Consider the following 20,072-nt stretch of genomic DNA (forward strand, 5'->3'; position numbering starts at 1 on the left):
ACCTTAAACTTCTTTATTCGTTCTTTATATTTTACTAAAGTAAAGATTAATTTTTTGGTAAATTTTTAGAACAACAAATACTTTAACTTATTTACTTTGATATATTTCTAAAGTTTTCCTAAAATATATAAAAAATGGTTGATATTTTATTAACTTGTTTAATCGGCAGATTATTAAGCTAAACATTAAATACATATTTTAATTAAAGTATAAAAAAAACTCTTTAACTAACAATTAAAAAATCAATAGCACTGACACTCAAAAATTGTAATGACACTTCAATTGTAACAATATGAAATAAAAATATAAATAACAACTTTTAGGAATTAAAAAATTTAAAAAAAATTAAGGTGTCATATTAAGCTATACTTTGCAACCATATTTTTTAAAAGCACCATGTTTTAAAATTGGCATTTAGAAATAAATTACAAGTGATATTTCTATATAGTTATAAAAGGGTGTGTAATAAATGTTAGAATAGTAAAAGTATAATACCGAATAAACACATAGACAAAGCTTTAAAAAGGCACCGTAATAATAAAAAAGCACAAAAAAGTTTAGTGTAAATTTTTTACAGTGAGTATATAAAGGAATAATTTCTTAAACAAGGCAAGAAAAATTGTTATCACCAAAAATTTTGAGATGTCGTTGTGAAAATAAAAACACCAAAAGAAAAAAACCTTAAAACACAAAAAATCAAACAAAACTGCATCAAAAACATAAAGTAACATTTTTTAGAATTTGTAGAAATAATTCATACTTCAATTATAAATATGAATTTTAAAAAGTAAATATCTTAAATAATATTTTAAAAATAAATTGCTAAATTTATTTTTTTTAATTTAAAATTTATTTTGATTGTCATAAAGTTAACGAGATATGTTGCTTAACATCAGTTTCTATAACCATTAAAAAATAAAACACTATGGCCAACATTTTATTGAGGCATACCTGTTATTTTACGCAAAAATAAATAAACATTAAAATCAATTTTTTTGTAACTTTAGATAAAGTTGGTCCAAAAAAGTTAAACATATTTAAAAACCGTGAAAATTTTTTTTAATCGTGAAAAAGGGTGAATAAAATTATTTAGTAAAAAAGTACCTTAATGACTTAGGCTAAAACTAAAGAATCAGAAGCGTAGTCCTTTATTCCCAGTAAAATCTGATGTATTATAAAATCTCACACCTTTTTCTTATACTTACTATACCCACAATTTAAAATGTCATTTTACATTTTAACTTTGAAATGACATATACTCGTTTGAGAGATTCCTACGATCATGGTTGTTATTAAATAAACTTGAAGGTGGAGAAGAGGTTTTTGATGCGAGGTGGTTTGCAATGGTGACATCAAGTTTGTTACGCAACTAAAACATATAATATATTATAATGATGCTGGATTTTTTAAGATTTTCCATTTTTCATTTTGGGTATTTATAAATACTTTTTGATTGATGTGGATTTAAAACTTTGCAATATGGCTGCAACTAATATTTTCCTATGCACCACAAATGGTAGTTTTTTTTCAATTGTAATCTTAATAGTAAAAATTTAAATTTTACCACCGGCAAGAAATTATGGGTTAAGTTACAGGTCAAAAGGTTAAAAGTTTAAGTTTCATTAATACCACCCTATTTGCCCTTAAGCCCAGCACTTAGGTACTATACCTAAGGCAGATCCTTCTTATTTAAAAATATTGCAATAAAAAGTAATGGTACGTTAAGGTGATATGGAATAAAACATTATTCCAAATATATTTTTTAATTTATAGATACTAAGAATAAATCCAGAAATTGTTCTTGAAAAATCTTAAAACTCACATGAGCTAGAGTTGGGTCATTCAAATCTTTTCTTGGAGTTGAAGTATTCGCATAATTTAGAGGACTGCTGGAACTTAAAAACTTTAATGGACTAGTGCTGGAAAAATTAGCTGTACCATTTCCTATGTTTCCCATTACTGTACCATGCATTGTACTTGCATATAAGCTTTTATATTTGTTACGTTCATACTCTAACATTGCTTTCATTTCGTTGTTTTCATATTTAGACCTTAAATAATAAAAATAAAATTGTATAGTTGTAAAATTATCATTAATATTATATTCGATTTTTAAAATGTTTCAAATATAAAAAAAATACAATTTTATACAAATTTAGGACGAAAATTTACCAAAAATGCTAAAAAAATAGCAATAATCTATAAACAAACAACTGAAGACAAAAATATTTTTAAAAATTAATTAAAAACCTTGATAATTTATCTTTTAAATTTCTATTTTCCCTCTGGGTATCAAGAGCATCGGTTGCTCCATTTAACATTGAGGTATCTTGTGATTTGAGTTGATTCAATTCATGTTGGAGTAATTCTGCTCTTTTGTTCGCCTCCGCGACTCTCTTTTCCTCATTTTCACTCCTCATTTTGTTGAGCCCTTCCAAAGCAACAGCTCGACCCTGAAAAAATTTAAAAGCCAATTTTATTATTTTTTTTAACAAGTTAAAACTAGCCTTTGCATTGTCTGAGCAACAAATATTTGTTGCGATCATAATACAACAACCAATTTCATGGTAACCTTTTTAAATGCGTTAAAATGTAGCCCAAATTGTGTTTAGCTTGTTTTTAATTATAAAAATAGAAACAAAGCAACCAAAAATGTCATTAGTCCTATAACAAATCTTGTTTTTAAATGTTGAAAATACATCAAACTTATAAAATAACTTGACTTAAAAGAAAATTGTAAAATAGAAAAAAAAAAATTTTTTTGTAACAAAAGTTTTTTTTATATTAACAATTGATGTTAAAATAGGAAATTTAGAAATAAAAAAAAAAAATTTAAAATCTTACCTCTAACCAAACATTTACTTCATTGAGTTTTGAATTGACTTCGGCATGAGCCATCGCTTTTGCTTTTGAGTCATCTTCACGAGTTTTTAAAGTTCTGACTTGATCTCTTAAATGCTCCAACTCATAATCACTATCTTTAGATGTATCGCTACAAAAAAATATTTTCGTTATATTACAAATTGTGATTTTACAAATAAATTTGAAAATTTGAAAAAATATATTATAAGGCTTACTTATACTGTAATAGAAATTTAAAATGTTTAAAATTTGTTTTTGCAAGAAAAATAAATTTGTAAGCAGTTACCTTTTTAATTAAAAAAAAGAAAAGAAAATCAACATTAAAATAACCTGTATAGTATACTTAAACACAAAGATATCTTTATCTGTACCCTTTACCTTTAAATTTATATTTAAACGAAGACCTGAATTTATACATATTTTATACATATTTTATACATATTTAAACCTTGCAATACTAAAAAAATGGTATTTGTGATGCAAGCCCAGCAATAACAAAAAATAGATAAAAAATAAGAAATAAAAACAAACCTATATGAATCAATTTTATCTTCCAAGTTTTTAGAGTAGCGTTTCTGCTGCTGATACTTGGTTTTATACAACTCTTTATTCTGTGCATATTTTTTCACCCTTGATTCATGCCTTTTCAGGGTGTTCACGGCGTCGGTTCTCTCCTTACCTACACGAGCAAGTTCCACTGACATTTTAGCACGAGATTGAACTTCATTTTCCCACATCTTTTTATGTCCTTCCATTTCTCCTTCCAATATTCTGAAAAAAGTTTTTAGTAAATTGGTATTAACACTTTATTTTTGTTTAATTTTAGCTAAACGTATTTTTCAAAAAACCTAGAAATAAAAAGCACAAAATAAACTGTCGAAGATGGTTAAGTACTAGAGTACAAAAGAGAATCAGCAGGAAGAAAAAAATATAAGAAAGAAATGATGAGAAAGCACATAAAAAAATTGATAAAGACCTAGTATACAAGAGAAAATTGGTAAAAACAAAGTTAAAGAGCACGTTTAACGACTGTACAAATGATCCAAAAATGGTAAAAAGTTTTTTTTAAACATTCAACAAATATAGTACAACAATTAATTAAAAAATAAAAGGTTTCCATTTCGTGAACAACAAATACAAACAAAATAAAATTTACACTACAGTCTTACCTTTTTACTTATAAACAATTAAAAAAAACTAATTAATACCTCAATCTTGAGGCATCTGACTTCCACTTTTCCTCGATATTGATTTTTTCATTTTGAAGATGATCAACTAATTGTTCGAGTTGGCTTTGTGATCTTGACATCTGATGTTGTCCATCTTTATATTCTTGCTCTTTAAGAGTTGAATTTGATAATGCTGCATTCAACCTGTAACAGTATATAAAAAAAAATGTATTTTTAACATTATTCCTAAATTTAAAAAAATAGTAATCCATATTTTAAATACATCACAAACATATGTTTAACTTATAGGCCTTTAAAAAAGGCTAAGAATAAGTAAACTAATATAACAGGCAATTTAATAATCATCTACTGAATGGATTAAAAAAGGTATGAAGGCCAGCACTTAACTTTTATATATACCTAAATGTGATAATTTACAATAGTTTTTAAAATCTTTATTTTTTCTAATATTTAATACAACATTAAACCAAATAAACTCTTAATTTTTGCATACCAATATAAATTTAATGGGTTAATTAAAAATTTAAGAAACAATGTAAAAAAAATTTAGTCAAGATTTTTAAAATAACTACCTGACATTTTCCAGTTCTACATCTTTTAGTCTATCCTGTAATTTTAAAATATTTTCCGAGTCGTGAGAGCGTGTCAATTCAATCTCCGACAATTTTCGTTGTGCATTTTCTCCCGATTGTCTTTCCTTTTCAACCACATTTTTAAGAGTAAGATTTTCTTTGTTCAATTCATCTAACCTCACTTCAAGCGTTGAAAAACGAGTCTAAAAAAGAAAAATAATTATTAATCAAAAAAAAGGTAAACACTATAAATAACCTTTTTAATTGTTCTTTTAACTATTTTAACTAACAATTAATTCAATATTTTCCACTTTGCAGCCTAAAATGAATTAAACTTTTATTAATAAACCTCAATGAATTTTTTAATTTTTTTTTGAAGATTGGCCTATGTAAAAGTATTTTAAGTCTTGGCAAAAAGTGCTTTGTTTTAAATTAACGTTACTGGTAATCAAACCCAAGAAGTCTTAATTAGTTCCATTTACTAGCGCTTTACCCATCAGGTTACAATTTATAAAAAAAAAATTTATTCGATAAAAATCTTTTACTTACCCTTACTGCATTAAGCTCAATTTGCATTAAATTTTTATCCTCAGAAAGTTGTCTTTGAAACTCGCTGGCTTGAGTTAACGAGGATTCAGTGAAACTTAATTTTTTTATGATTTCAATATTGTCTTGCTGTACTTGACCTAAATCTGACTCCTAAAAAAAATAAAAACGATTTAAAAAAATCAATTAGAATTTTTCTAAACATATGTAGGTAAAATTTTTTAAACAAATAATATAATAATGACACAGTTTCATTTAGTATCTTCTATGTAAGTTATTCCATATTTAATTAAGGGTCATAATTTACCTTTTTCGTTTTCTCTGTGTTGATTCTCTCAATTTCACTTTTAAGATGTTGGACTTGTTGGCTTAACTGTGCACATTGTTTTTCCAATTCTATTCTTTCTTTTTGGTGGACTAAACAAAAAAAAAGATCAAAAAATTTAACTTCGAATAATGTTTAAAATACTTTCTTTAATCGGTACAACCATTAAGATTAGCGTATATTATGTATTTTTGTGCAAACACAAAACATGCTGATTTTAACAAGGAAAAAATACAACAAAAGCCTGCTTATGACTGAAAAACAATACACATATCTTTTAAATCTATCTAATTTTACAGGATTAACAAACTTTTTAGTCTTTAAATTTTATCTTTTAAATTTATCTTTTTTTACAGGATTAACAAACTTTTTAGTCTTTACAACTTTCTTATATAAATAAAGTATTCATGCAAACAAAGACATCCATGATCAAATTTATCAGATTACTGCCACATTCCTAAAAAAATTTTACTGAACAAGAAATTTGAATGAAATCGTATAACTTAAAAATCTTTTTTAAAGATTGTAAAATATTTTATATTAACCCCAGCTTACCCTTAACCCTTCTTTAAGAAAATGGCAGTTTGAAATTTTAATTTTTATACCAAATGTTAATTTAGTCAAATTTTTTTTTTTAATAATAGTGCATATCACATTAAGCAGCTTATTTTACAAATATAATGTGAACAAATATAACTTAAATATTGAAGTTTAATTTAGTTCATGCCCATTAAGTTACAACATCTATTTGGACAACTAACTTGATAAATTTTGAACTTTACTGCGAGTGTTTTCAACAATATGGTTCATATGATTTACTAATACATCATGAGTATCTTGCAAGCAAAAAATTCAAAAATACAGACAATTACAGAAAATTATCAAATTAAAAATTATCAAATTAAAAAAATTTAGTTAAAATTCACAACAACAGTTAAAAAACATAGTCGTTTTGTTAAGTCAGATTGCTAGTAAGTGTCTTATAACTAAAAGAGGCTCTGGGTTTGATTCCCACTGCTTTAATGGCTACAAATTTAAGCAGAAAAAACAGTCCACAGGCCAATAATAGAATGATAAATAAAAAAATTAAGAACATCTTAAACTGCTAAAACTATACAGTCCTATATACAATAGAGTTTAGAAGAATTTATATGCAAATGTATGTTTAATTTCTTAAAAAAATGAGCGTGTGGTGTACAGGTAAATTATTGAAAGCACATATTAGTTGCGAGTTGCAACAATATTATGGCAATTAAAATGCAATCTGTGAAGTAACAATTTAACTAGAAAACCTGTTTAATAAATGTGTTAAAAATATATTTCAAAAATAAAATTCAAACCAATTAAAAATATTGAATTATGTACCTGTAACAATATCAGTAAATTTCCCATGTCCTGAATTTCTAGAATCTTCTAATTTACTTTTTAATCTTAGATTTTCACTCTCTTGTTTAGATACATCAGTCTAAGAAAATCAAAATTTAAAAAAGATTTATTTAAATTTTTTTTTTTTGTTAAATCAAAATTTTTTTAATAACGCTAAAAAAATAAAAACAATTTCGGCTGTGTTATTTAAAAAAATTAAAGATGCTATAAGCATAAAAAAAATTTCAAACATCACATGCTCTAATTTGGAATTGAACACAGAACCCTAATTAATTACCTTTAAAACTTCAACTTTGCCAGTCAGTCTTGCCACCTCATCATTGACCCTTTTTTCTTTTTCACTCAACAACTCTCTCTCATGTTGGATTTGAGAGAGCTGTGTTTCCTTGACAACTAGGTTAGATTTTAGGCTGTTAGTTTCCTGCTGTAGTCTGCTAGCCTCCATTTGAGAGTTATTTAATTTTTTCTAAATTTTAAAATATATTTTAGAATTTTATTTTTTGTAAATATAAATTTTTTTCTTTTTTTCTTTTACCTCCAGTTCAAAATTTTCTTTTCTTAAATCGTGAAAATCTTTATCGCGAGTATCCATTTCATATTTTCCTTTATTCTTATCCTCATTTAATCTTTTCTGTAGATCATCTTTTTCCATCCTTTCACTTTAAAAATAAAAAATTTAGACCAAAAAATTATAGCATAATTAAAAAAAATTGCTAAAACCTCCTTAAATTTAAAATGTTGTAAATACAATAAATAAAAAAGGCTTTTAGTCCATTTCTAAATTGTTTTTTAATAATAATACACCAAATTTAAAGACAAATCTATTTTTTTTTAAATGAATAAAAATTCCATTACGGTTTGCTGTACTGCCAATACAGTAGACTCAAAAAATAGCATTAAATTAAGCATAGTTACCTTTTAATTCCTTCCGTAAGTGCTTTGTTAGCCTGTTCCAAGTTATCAAGTTGCATTTTAAAATGGTAAGCTGCTTGTTCTAATGTTTTCTCATTTTCAAGTAATTCTTTCTTTAAATCGTACACCCTAAAAAGTCAGAATTTAAAATAAAAAAAATTTGAATTATATTTTGTAAATTTTTTTCCAAAATTTAAATGTTAAATTATGTAATCTATATGTGATGACAATATACAATTTTTAATCTATATTACTTAGCATTAATAACTATTATACTTTAATAAATTTTAAATAAAAATTGTTACTGGTATTTTTAGGTTTTATTCACAAAAGTTAAATAATCTTTTCTTACGTTTCATTTAATTCTTCATTTAGTTTTCCTAGTAATTTATGTTGATCGACATCTTTTGATCTCCATCTACTCAATTCATCTTTGTATCTAAAAATCGAAAAACTAAAATTTTACAAAAAAAATTTGGTTGGAGTTACGCATTTTGACTAACAGTGAAGTGTTATAGTCAAAAGACTTTACTACATGAGGTCCTAGGTTTAATACCAACTGCTTCCATGCTGTAGTGCTCTTAACTATCACACTTATTAGGCAATAAAATTTAACAATATGGCAAACTTCTACTGTTAACTTAAGACTTGGTCGGGGTCACTAATGTTACTATATGTTTAGGCTGTAAAGTTGACCTACCCGAATTGACAATAAATTATTGTAATACATAATTAAATTCAACAAAATTTAATGTTCATTTACCTTTTACAAACATCCTCTAATGCATCTCGGTCAGCTTTAGATTTAATTATTTCGTTTTCTTTTTCATGCATTAACATATTTAATGCTTCAACTTGTCTAAAAAAAGCATAAAAAAAAAAAAAAATTATTTTTAAATTAGAGTTTTTAAATGAAAATATAACCCAGGTAATCTAAAGAAAAAGTCAAGATGAAAATAAATTTTAAACATATTTTTAATATATTTAACAAAACTAAAATACCTCTCTCTTCCACTGTCATTAAGTTGATCATGAACTTTGCCTTTTTCCTTTTCAACTTGATCTCTCAAAATTTGTTTGTTACATTCAGTTTTGATATCTTGTATCATCGTTTCTCTGTTTTCTTCCATCTAAAAACAAAAAAAAATTTAAATAAGTGAATACGATTTATAAGTAAAATTCACATTTGGAATTAATTTACATTGTTTTAAAAATTTGGTAAAGCTAAATATATACTGGAGCTTAGTGGACGATATATATGTACAAAATAAAATAAAGCTGTTTGTTGTGCGCAGGTAAATTATCGCAGGCAAATACTAGTTAAGAGTTGCAACCATATTATGACAATTAATATACCAACTGTAGGGCACTTAGTTTTTTTTTAATTTAGCAAATTGTATAAAAGTTTACTTTTTCAACAACTTCACAAAATTTTTTTTAATTAAAAATTTTAATAAATTAAATTTTAGCCTAGAAAAAATAAATTCTTAGTTGTTTTGTTAATTTATGCTTTTAAACAATTTTTTTTTACAAATATACCATTTTTTATTTTATTGACAAAATTTTGTTTTTTATTAAGCAAAAAAAAATTTAAAAACCTTTTTCAGATTTTGTTCGGCGTTCCTTAAATCTGTCTCCAGCTCCCTGATCATTACCTCCTTCTCGCACCTCATCCTTCCTTCCAACTCCAATTGCTCCTGCAACCTCCTCAGCCGATCCTGGCAAGTGGTGAGTTCCAACTCATCTGAGTCCATCTGCTCTTTGCGACGCTGGAGGTCAAAACTAAGAAAATATGTATTTTTTTGATTTGACAAAAAATACCTCCATTTTTTTACTTAAAGTTTTAAATTAAAAGTTTTATTAATCAAGTTAATAGATAAACAAATATGACAAAAAATAAACCTATTTTTATTAAAAATCTACAAATTTACTTTAATTTGCGAACTAGTGCTTCCTGTTGGTCTTTTTGTTTTTCCAGTTCAGAAAAATCCATTTTCCGATGTAGAATCTCCTCCGAAAGTTTTTGGTTCTCTCTTTTTGAAAACTCGAGTCTCTCGAGTGCATCCATGGCACGCCTTTTTTCTTTTGACGCCTCTCTCTCAAGTTCACCTCTCTCACCAGTGCGAAGTAAAGATTCTAAAATAATAAAAATGTAAATTAGAATATTTTTAAACACAAATAGCTTAGAAAGTTTTGGGTAATATTGATTCATATCCGGATGAATAACCCCCAAAAATTTTTTTTGAAGGGGGTAGTAGCCCTCTAGCACCTTAGGTAAAAGTGCTACAACATAAAAGCAGTGGTTATCAAATCCAAAACCCTATTTAATAAATCCAACGTTCTAACCACTACACCATGACATCAGTAAATTTAAAATAAACCCAATATAAAATAAAAACAAAATATATATAAGTTACCTTTTATTTAATATTTATATTACTAAAAAATAATAACAACCCTCCTTTTCTTTACAAAACTTTTGTTTTTTTATTTTCATTTCCTTTAACTTAACTCTAAAATAATATTTAGACTCCTTTAAAGACTTTGTTTTTGTAGTCACACTACTATCTGTTATATTTATATAGATATAATTGAAATACAGCAGTCGACAATATCTACTTAAAATATACTGTAGGACTCTTGAAAAAATAAAACCTGCATAACATAAAGTTAACTTTCTGTTTAAAACTGATTTTTAATTTTTAATTAGTAGTAAAAGTTTATTAACAAAATTGATTTGATGTTAAATTTCTTTTTCTAAATTCATTATCTTTTTTTATTTCAATTTTTTTTTTAATTTTTTTTTCTAAAAATTTTTTTCTTTTTTTTCTAAAAAAAAATTCTTCACCTGATAACTGAGATGATCTTAGAGATGTTGGAATATCTCCGATCGCGATCTCCCCCTCTGTGTCAGTCTCACTTCCAGTAGTAAACTCGTCAAAGTCCAAACTGGTCTTTTTCTTTATTGGGATTAAATTGTTCTGGGATTCAAGGCCTATTACTCCCTTAAGCATCTAAAAACATTTTTTCAAAATTTTTTTAATTTAATTTTAATAATTGTTTTAAGTTTAAAAGAGTTACAAAATGTAAAACAAACTAATCTTTAATTTTTATAGTTTTAAATATTTTTTAACCATATATTTATACAATATTTAACAGTATTAGCCTATATGGTCATACACCAATTAAACAGATGAACATTTTCTCGAAAAAATTTAAAAAAAATTTTTGGTCAGAAATTAACTGGATTTTCTAAAGGAGGATAAGCAGAGGTTAATAGAAGATGTCTTATCACTAGTGGAGTTCTTATGCAAATGGTTTAAAATGGCGTTTTCATGCATATGATTTTAGGTCAGATTACCATTTGGTAAAATTATTTTAAATGCAAACAGTAATCCACATTTAAAACAAAAATGATAATTCAAAATTGAAAGATAAACAATACATACCTCCTTTTCATTTGGTGGCATAGCTTCAGAATTTCCCATAAAACTATCTGACAACTCTGATTCACTACGTTCACTAAAATCAAAATTCAAAGGTTGAAAATAAACAATATCTATTTTCTTTTCCATAATAATTTATTTATTTTGCTAAATGTTGTACAGAATTTACTGCATAGCCTAAGCAAAGTTGCACTATGCTAAGTACAATACTTAATTTTTTAAACAATCCTTTTACTATTTTAATCCAAATTTAATTTACTTTACTACAGAAAACCAATCACACTTACAAGGCCTATAATACTTTTAAAAGATATGTTTACTGTAATTACAATTAAATATGCCCTTATCAAACTTTGTTGTTTTTAATATCAGGCCCCTCTTTTAATTCAATTGGGTTCATTTATTAATACAAAAGCATACTTAGGCTACCAAGGGCCTATTGTTATCCAGGCATTTAAACTCTTTGTTAATTAAACATAATATTGATTAAATAACATTTGTCATTAAGAACAATAATAAAAGAACTACTTGTTTTTATATAGGGCTTTAGAAGTTGTAAAGGTTATTTGGTGTTTAAAGTGACCTTATCTATTTGATACAATTTAATTTTTGTTCCTTTGTTTGTTATTGAATGTAGAACATTTAAAAAATGTCACTGTCTTCGAGAATAAAGGTTTTTATAAGATTTTTAGAATTTAGAAATAAAATATTTATTTTTCTTACCCATCTAATTGATCTAAAAACGCCAATTTTAAATTCTCATCATCAAATGAAGCTGTAGTTTTCAATTTTTGTTGCTGTTGTTTCTGTAACATTTGCAGTTGCTCCTGTTCCTGTTGTAGCTTTTTCTGTTGTTTTTGTTGTTCTTTTTCCAGTTTTTCTTGTTGTTCTTTCTCAAGTTGTTGTTGTTTTAATCTTAATTCTTCTTCTTGTTTTTGCTTTTTTAGAAGTCGATCTTGATTTAGTTTTTCTTCTTGTAGCCGTTGTTTCTCTTTTTCGTCCCTTTGTTTTTGTATTTGTTCTTGTTTTAATTTTTCTTCCTGTACTTTTTGTAGTCTTTTTTCTTCTTCCCTTTGTTTTTGCAATTGTTCTTGTTGTAATTTCTCTTCTTGTAGTTTTTGTTGTCTTTTTTCGTCCTCCAACTGCTTTTGCAATTGTTCTTGTCGCAACTTTTCTTCTTGTAACTTTTGCTGTTTTTCTTTTTGTTCAATAGACTCCTTTGCCTTGTAAGCTAATGCTTTAAAAAGCAGTTTTTCATTATTTTGTTTTGGAACTTTTATTTGATTGTCACCTTCTGAGTCAACGTTATCAGCAAAATTAACAGATTTATTTTCTTGTTTATTATTGTTGTTTTTTGTTGATATTTCGTCAGATTGATTGTTTTGAAACAGCCAGTCCTTATTGGCTATCTTGGGTATAGGTTTTGTGCTTGTAGTTGTTTTGTCATGCTTTTTTCTACAAAAATAAATTAGTTTGGTAAAAACCAGTAAATTTAATAAATGCCGAAATGTATTTAAATTAATAAAAAAAATATATTGTTCTTAAAAATAGTTCATTTTAAAAAATTCTATAATAATATAATTTTAATTATTATTTAGATTCATCTATAACTTTTACCATACCAATTTTTAGCATAAAATTTTATTTTAATTATAAATAGATATTAAAAGATCAATTACAATTAATAGATTTTGTTCTAGTTGTAATATAACCAAACCTTTGTTTTATTGATTTTAGCAATATTTTTTCTTATTTATAAATTTTTACCTATTTTCAGATAACCAACTTCCTTCAGATTCTGAATCTTCACTTGAATGCATTGAAATTCCTTCTTCACTTTCTTCCCCACTCTCCTTTTAACAAAAACGTTTTTTTAATTAAATCTATATACAGTAGCGCTTAACGGTCAATGTATATCTAATTTACAGGCTTTTAAATTAAAATAATTGTTGTTTAACATTCTTAAAATTACCATTAACAAATATTTTGCATTGACCATTTAGTACAACTAATCAAAAAAAGGCCCAAAAGCTGCTCAACTAGTATAATCAATAACAAGGCCCTAAGTATGCCAACAAAGTAAAAAAATTATAACAATAAAGTCTACTGCAAAATTTGTTATAAATATTTAAAAAAATGGTAAAATAGCTTACATCAGAGTCCCAAGACGAAGTACTGGCTTTAGTTTTTGGAGCAGGAGTTGTCACCCCAAACTTAGATTCTTTAACAGGAGGTTTACTGTCAGGAGTAGAACTTGTAACTTCAACTTTATTTTCTGAAATTTTCTCCGGAGCGGGAGTTTTAACTGCGATGTTGGCTCGAGGATTAAGAGCTTGCTCTGCAAAGTCATCTTCCTCTTTTTCTGAATCCGTTTCATCGTCAAATTTAATATTATCGGCAAAATAATTGGGTGCCACTAAGAAAAAAATTAATTTTCTTTAAAAAGTGATAAAATAATAAAAAATTATTTTTATTATTTCACATTGATTTATTCTTCAACTTTTTTTTTACCGGCAATAAGTATTGTAAAAATTACAATACAAACATTCCAAGTCGAACACCAATTTGCATACTAATAAATAAAATCAATATCTTAATAGAACCTTTAACAATGACAAAAAATCTCAAGAATGTACTGAAGTATTTCTTGGAAAGTTAAAGCTGTTAAAACTATTTTTTAAACAAATGATACACAGAAGCCTTTGTCTAGAACTAAAAAATATTGAAAATAAAAAATGCCATAAGTTGATGCTATAAGATTACTCCAATAATAACTTTTAAATCTAGTTTTAACAAAAAAAAACAAACATTGGACAAAAAAAATTAAAAAAACTACAATACCAACAAAATATAACTTAAAATAAAAAAAAATTACTAAATAATATTTTAAATTAAAAGTTGACGTACCGACTACATTGTTGCTTTGTTCTGACATTGAGCTATCTTTCCAACTTGATTCCTCATCACTTTCCGACATTTTCTTCTTCTTATTCACAGTAGCATACACATCATTGTTTTGTTGTTGTTTTTGTTGATTTGATTGTGTGGAAAATGTGTCTGTGTCGGAATTGTGATTGTTGCCGTATAATTTTTTAACTTCTTCAGGACTAAAGCCTAAGTTGTTTAAAATTTCTAAACAAAAATAAAGTTTTAATATTTTTTATTAAAGTTACCAGTTATCAAATAAACGCTAATTTGAAAATATATATTTTTTAATAAATTCTTTTAAAAGTCTTTTGTTTTTTATATAAATAAGTTTGTTAAATTTTAACGTAAAATTTCCTTTTTCTAAAACTACTAAAAATCAATATTTATAACAATTAAAATATTTTTAAAAACTCAAATTTAACTTGTTTATTTTTTTAAAAACTTAAATAAAAACTTTTCTAAAACATAAAATTTTACTACCGTTTACTTAACCGAACTACAATACTGAATCAAAATGCCTTTTAAATCAAGAAGCTATAACAAACTGATGACAATAGTAATATGAAATAACAAAAACACAAATATGTAACTTGAAACCAGATCATATTAATTTAAAACTGAAAAAAAACATCTAGTGTATCAAATGTTTTGAAATACTAACTACAAATGTTTTGTTGTAAGTATAATAAAAAAAACAACTGTATTTTTTTTTAACTGTATTTTTTAAAACAACATAATTTATGCATAGTTTTGCTTTCGATTCGGTATAATAAACAAATGCTGTGAAAAGTTTAAAAAAATTAAATTCATTTTTTCACATTTTTTAAAAATAATTCTTAACAATAAAACTTACTTTGATCAGGTTTGTTAATGTTGGGTGGCTGTTTATTATCTTGTTTTTGTTGTTTTTCTTCTTGTTCTGATTCTTCTTCACTGTCCCATGGTGAATCCTCACCTGAATTTTTATCTAAAATATTTTTTTTTTATTTTTGCACCAAAAAAAATCCATCAATAAAAAAAATAAAGCTTACCAAGCTAGTATTAAAATTAAGTAATTAAACCTTTTAATGTGTGAATTGAAGTTTAAAACATTTTTTAAAGATTTTACCCAAAGCAAGTTAAAATTACAAAAAAAGGAAAAACTTTACAAACCTGCAAAATTATTTATTTCTTGCACATTGTTTTTAGGTGGGGATTTCCCTGCATTAGAGGTGGGTAAGGGAGGTTTAGTGGGTGAAACCGGCCCCCCTTTTCTTGAACCACTCTGGTATTGCCTGTCTTCAAATTTGTTGGGAACAGAAGATTTTTCGTCATTTGTTTTTTCGCTGTTGCTTTTTTGTAAGAAGGAGCGCATGTCAAGATTGGGTTTGTTGTTCGTTGGTTTAGCTGGAATTGTCTAAACACAAAGTTGTAAAACATAAACTAAAATCTTATCCATAAAATCTATATAATACTGGAGCTTGGTAGACAACTTAAATATAACATACATATGTATGTCTAATTTTTAGGCCTACATAAAAGAAAAAAACTGGGTTTGTAGAGTATAAGTTATTTATAGTGGGCATATATGAATTGCTAGTTATACCACATTTCGACAAAAAAATAATTTACCTGATAAGGGTCATCTTCATCTTCCTCACTTAAACTCGGAGTTGTGAGTTTGCTCTCGCTCTCCTCATCACTATGATCAAACATTATTGCTGGAAAAAGATTTTTTAATTTTATTTTTTTTAAATTAGCATTTGTATTCACTAATATAGGACAACCTAGAATGGGCCTTACAGAAAAACCAAACAAAGTAATAACCCGAACTTTAAATACATGAAGTTAATTTTAGTTTTTAGATTGCTTTAACTGACAAAAACTTTAAAATTTTGGAAAAAAACAAAAAACAGACTTAAAAATACTGCATTCACATCTTATACAAAAATACATAAAAAATGTCTACAAAATACATAAAAAAAGTCATTTATGGTTTGCGGGTAAATTATTGCAGGCAATTATTAGTTTAGAGTTGTGACCATATTACAACAATTGGGATGCCAACTGAAGGGCAAGAAACTGACTAAAGCTACAATAATGATAACTTAGTGACAAACTTTAAATGATTATTATTGTAAAAAAATGATAATTAGTTGTTTACCTTTGTTGTTAGGTTTAACTTGTACTGGGCTGCTTTTAACTTGGAAGTTACTTGAAGGAGCTGGATCATCGTAAATATGATTTTGTGGAGGTTTTCCATGTTTGGAACCAGGCCTGGAGTTGTTCTTTTTGACACTGTGTTCAACTATTATGTGAGATATCCTAAAAAAAATAAAATAAATCAATAAAAAAATACCAACCTATCAACAAAACTGATACTACTATATTCAAAAATTAAGGTAATAATAACATAAAACAACCATTAAGTTGTAATTTGAAAACATAGAAAAATGTTGGTTTTATAATTAGCATCAAAATTATAAACAAGCCCAATAAAAATATAAAAAAAAAATTTATTAAAAATTTGACTACAATTTTTTGAATTTTATTAAAAAGAGATTAACTTACGGGTGGTGACCACTCATACTTGCAGCATCATCAGCAGTCCATCCTTTATTATCTCTTAAATTTGCATCAGCATTGTTTGAAAGAAGGAGTTTAACTGTGTTAAGTATACCACGAGATGCAGCGACCATTAAAGCAGTTCTAAAAAAATAAATCGTTGTTATAAAAAAATGAATTTACGCTTTTGGAGACATAAAATTTACAAATAAAAACCCAAACTCTTTCATTAAATACAGATTAGCATTTGGGTGTACAAACTACTGGTCTCTGGTCAGGATTAAAATTTTCTATGCCTATGGCTAGTGCTACAAGTTTTTAATCCTTGATAATTACCATTTCAAGTTAAAAAAAACATTAAATGGTCCTTACAGTGTCATTATTTAAGTTTCCGGTATACAACAATAATTAAAAGAAAAAAATATAATTTTTTTGCATCATGTAATATTATAAAATTGAAACAATCTGACTATAGCATAATATTTAAGAAATATAATTTAATATAGTAACATTTTACATTTTTCACATACCATACATACTATATAACACATGTGAGTATAAATTTAATATAGGTCAATGTAATATTATATGTCCATTGACTTATAAAACAATAAAAGTAAACTTATATTTTTAACATTGTTATTACTATAATATTGTGCTAACAATAAAACTATTCTTCTATTTCACATACCATAAATATTTTACCAATTACTTTAAGTTTTTTTATATATATAATATTGTCAATTGTGTGTAAAAAATTTAAAGCCACTTGCTTTTTGTTTTTTTTGGCTAAAAGTAATTTCATTTTAAAAAATTTTGGCTAAAAGTAATTTAATTTTAAAAAAAATTTTGTGAGAATATAATGATTTAGCAACAATTTACATAAATTTATATAATATAGATTAACTTGAGCAGAAGTAGCGTAATGTGGCAACATTATCTAGTTTAAATTTTTCAATACACCGTCACTTACTTTCCATTATTATCCACAGCATTAATGTCCGTTCCATCATCAAGTAAATTAGTGATTAATTCATCAGCATTATCTACAGAACATGCTAGGTGGAGAGGGGTGGAACCATCCTAATATCATAAAATGTATACAATTAAAAAAGATTAATAAAATCTAGCAAAATGTTATGTATAAAAATAACAGTTCTACAACACTCATTAAAAATATTAAGTCAATCATAGAATTGAATTAAAATTTGTAGTGTAAAGAAAAAAAAATTTCTTTAAGTAACATTGGTTTAGATTTATGAAGCTAACATTATTTAAAAAAAACAACTTTACAATATGTTATATATACTAAGTATGCATTAAATTTCTTCATGAGGAGAAAACAGGTTTAAAATTATATTGTCACCTTGTTTCTGGCATGCACATTAGCATGATAATCAGCTAACAAGAAATACAAATCCTTGCTCGGTATACTACAAGCAAGATGAAGTGCAGTGTTTCCATTTAAATCTGCTAAACTGACGTCCGCTCCTAAAATTCACAAAATACCAATAAAAAATTAAATAAATAGGGCAAATTAAAAACATATATATAAAATAATACAAAGGTTAAATTAGGTTTAGATTTTTTTATTTTGTATATAAGTTTTTTAATAAAAAAAACAACGCTCTTCAAAAATAATTAAACTTGTACACAAAGGGTTTTAAGCACTTACCCTTCCTTAGAAGTATGTCTAAGCATTGTTGAAATTGACATTGTACACATTTCATTAGTGCTGATCTTTTGTCGTTATCACACAAATTTAAATTGCATTGCGGGTCACTCGCCAATATCCTGACAGCATCCACTTTGCCATTTGCGCAAGCCATGTGTAAGGGGGTTCTTATAACAAAATTAGAAATTTTTATTTAAAATAAATTCTTTATTGCATAAAAACTTCATTCTTTATGTAAAGTCACATTTCGATAAATATTTTTTTAAAGTTATTGATTATTAGATCAGATATTAAACCTTATTTAAAAAAAAAACTGATTAAATTCTAACCCCATATATTTTAATGTTTAATATTATTTTGAATTAACAATATTTTTTATGAACAATTTTTTGTTTTAAATAAAAATACTTAATTTGTGCTATTTTAAATGATAAGTAGGTAAAAAAAAATTTTTTTTGTATATATCTTTATCCTCGATGTGGGAAAGTGGAATGCGCGACTTAAACATAGAGTAACATAAGTTACTCCGACCCAGTCTCGAGTTGCCTGTGGCAGTTTGGGATATTATATAGATTATAATTGCCCGGTAATTATGCTGCTGAATAAGTGCTGCCTCAGCAGAAGTTCATACCATTTATAGCACCTTACTCAAGGACACTACAGCATGATTTCAGTGGGAATTGAACCCACAACCTCATGTGTCGTGTAGCAAGAGTTCTTACCACTACACCACGCTGCCGGAACTTAATAATAGTCTATGGTATTAAGATAATATAAATAGGTTAGTTGGCATTTTTATTTCTGTACTGATTGCTCTATCTTCCATAGAAAAATTTTTTTAAATATTTAAATGATTTGTTTATTAAATATAAAAATAAATAATACCATAAAACAAACCTGTTTTCTTTATCAACTTGATTTATGTTTCCTTTTTTTATCAACGACTTAAGTTTAGTTAAATCTCCTTCATAAGCAGCTTTGTGGAATTTGCTTAAATTTTTCTTTGTTTCAACCTCATATCCAGAGGCCGACTTTCCACTGGCTAAACTGCCAACTTCTGATATGGACTTCTTGTTTTTGCGAAAAAATTTCTTCATTTTGGACAATTAGGACGACGTAATATGATTTTTAATTCGTTCCTGACGTTTTTTTGCTGTATTTATCCAACGTATGGGTTTAGTTTTGTAACTTTAATACTAAAAGATCACTAGTACTTTAAAGTTCTTGCTCGTATATTCCAATCCAACATAACTCAGCCACCTTTTCGGTTTAAAATTAAATCACAGAATGTTTACTTTACAAATTCCTAGGCAGCTAATTCAAAATATTCGATCGATTCAAAACAAACAAAACCGAGTTCCTGGTCCCGGAATATTTTAAATACAGGTCCGGAAAACGAACCCGGCAAATATACGAAAATGTATTAATTAACTTAAAAATTACTTCAAAATATCAAAAATAATATATAAATGGTAACTGCCAAAATAACCTAACTTTTTTATCATAAAACTTAGTTTGCGTTGTGTTACAAAAAAGCTTTGTTTTTTATAACATTATTGTAATAAATTAGATTAGCATTTATTAACATCATCAATAATAGACTTACTAATATTTAACATTAAAGTTTTAGAAACTAAGATTTGATTTGAACCTAAAGTAAATGTAAAAGTTTATTTAAACACATTA

The 20,072-nt window shown here is 26.1% G+C and overlaps 1 protein-coding gene across 2 annotated transcripts; it reads right to left on the reverse strand.

The window, feature by feature from the left end:
• Positions 1 to 252: 252 nt before the first annotated feature.
• Positions 253 to 19,705, reverse strand: LOC145745825 (uncharacterized). Of its 2 annotated transcripts, none has more exons than XM_082563992.1 (33): positions 19,284 to 19,705; positions 18,387 to 18,553; positions 18,078 to 18,202; positions 17,685 to 17,794; positions 16,718 to 16,855; positions 16,311 to 16,471; positions 15,779 to 15,867; positions 15,320 to 15,563; positions 15,021 to 15,122; positions 14,147 to 14,371; positions 13,393 to 13,655; positions 13,007 to 13,092; positions 11,963 to 12,694; positions 11,243 to 11,315; positions 10,642 to 10,807; positions 9,725 to 9,929; positions 9,392 to 9,575; positions 8,796 to 8,923; positions 8,557 to 8,652; positions 8,146 to 8,232; positions 7,797 to 7,922; positions 7,417 to 7,540; positions 7,159 to 7,347; positions 6,861 to 6,960; positions 5,478 to 5,587; positions 5,174 to 5,323; positions 4,625 to 4,827; positions 4,071 to 4,235; positions 3,394 to 3,633; positions 2,845 to 2,992; positions 2,251 to 2,453; positions 1,823 to 2,051; positions 253 to 1,369 (listed from the first exon to the last, which is right to left on the reverse strand). In XM_082563992.1, the coding sequence occupies exons 1-33, from the start codon at positions 19,481 to 19,483 to the stop codon at positions 1,238 to 1,240; spliced, it is 5,700 nt and encodes a 1,899-aa protein (XP_082420118.1). In that variant the 5' UTR covers positions 19,484 to 19,705; the 3' UTR covers positions 253 to 1,237. The 2 variants fall into 2 exon arrangements, with proteins under 2 accessions (XP_082420118.1, XP_082420117.1); XM_082563991.1 differs by having other exon boundaries at positions 15,021 to 15,134.
• Between the last annotated feature and the right edge of the window lie 367 nt (positions 19,706 to 20,072).

The sequence above is a fragment of the Corella eumyota genome, chromosome 3, assembly GCF_963082875.1.
Source record: "Corella eumyota chromosome 3, kaCorEumy4.1, whole genome shotgun sequence".
Lineage (NCBI taxonomy): Eukaryota > Metazoa > Chordata > Ascidiacea > Phlebobranchia > Corellidae > Corella > Corella eumyota.

What these genes read in the sequence shown, in the direction of transcription:
- LOC145745825 (XM_082563991.1), bottom strand. Translation starts at nt 19,483, where the DNA reads ATGAAGAAATTTTTTCGCAAAAACAAGAAGTCCATATCAGAAGTTGGC. An exon ending in ACAAAGCAACAATGTAGTCG is followed by an intron (nt 13,656 to 14,146) that starts GTACGTCAACTT and finishes TTTTTTTCTTAG; the next exon opens with TGGCACCCAATTATTTTGCC. An exon ending in AATGACAGTGGAAGAGAGAG is followed by an intron (nt 8,653 to 8,795) that starts GTATTTTAGTTT and finishes TGCTTTTTTTAG; the next exon opens with ACAAGTTGAAGCATTAAATA.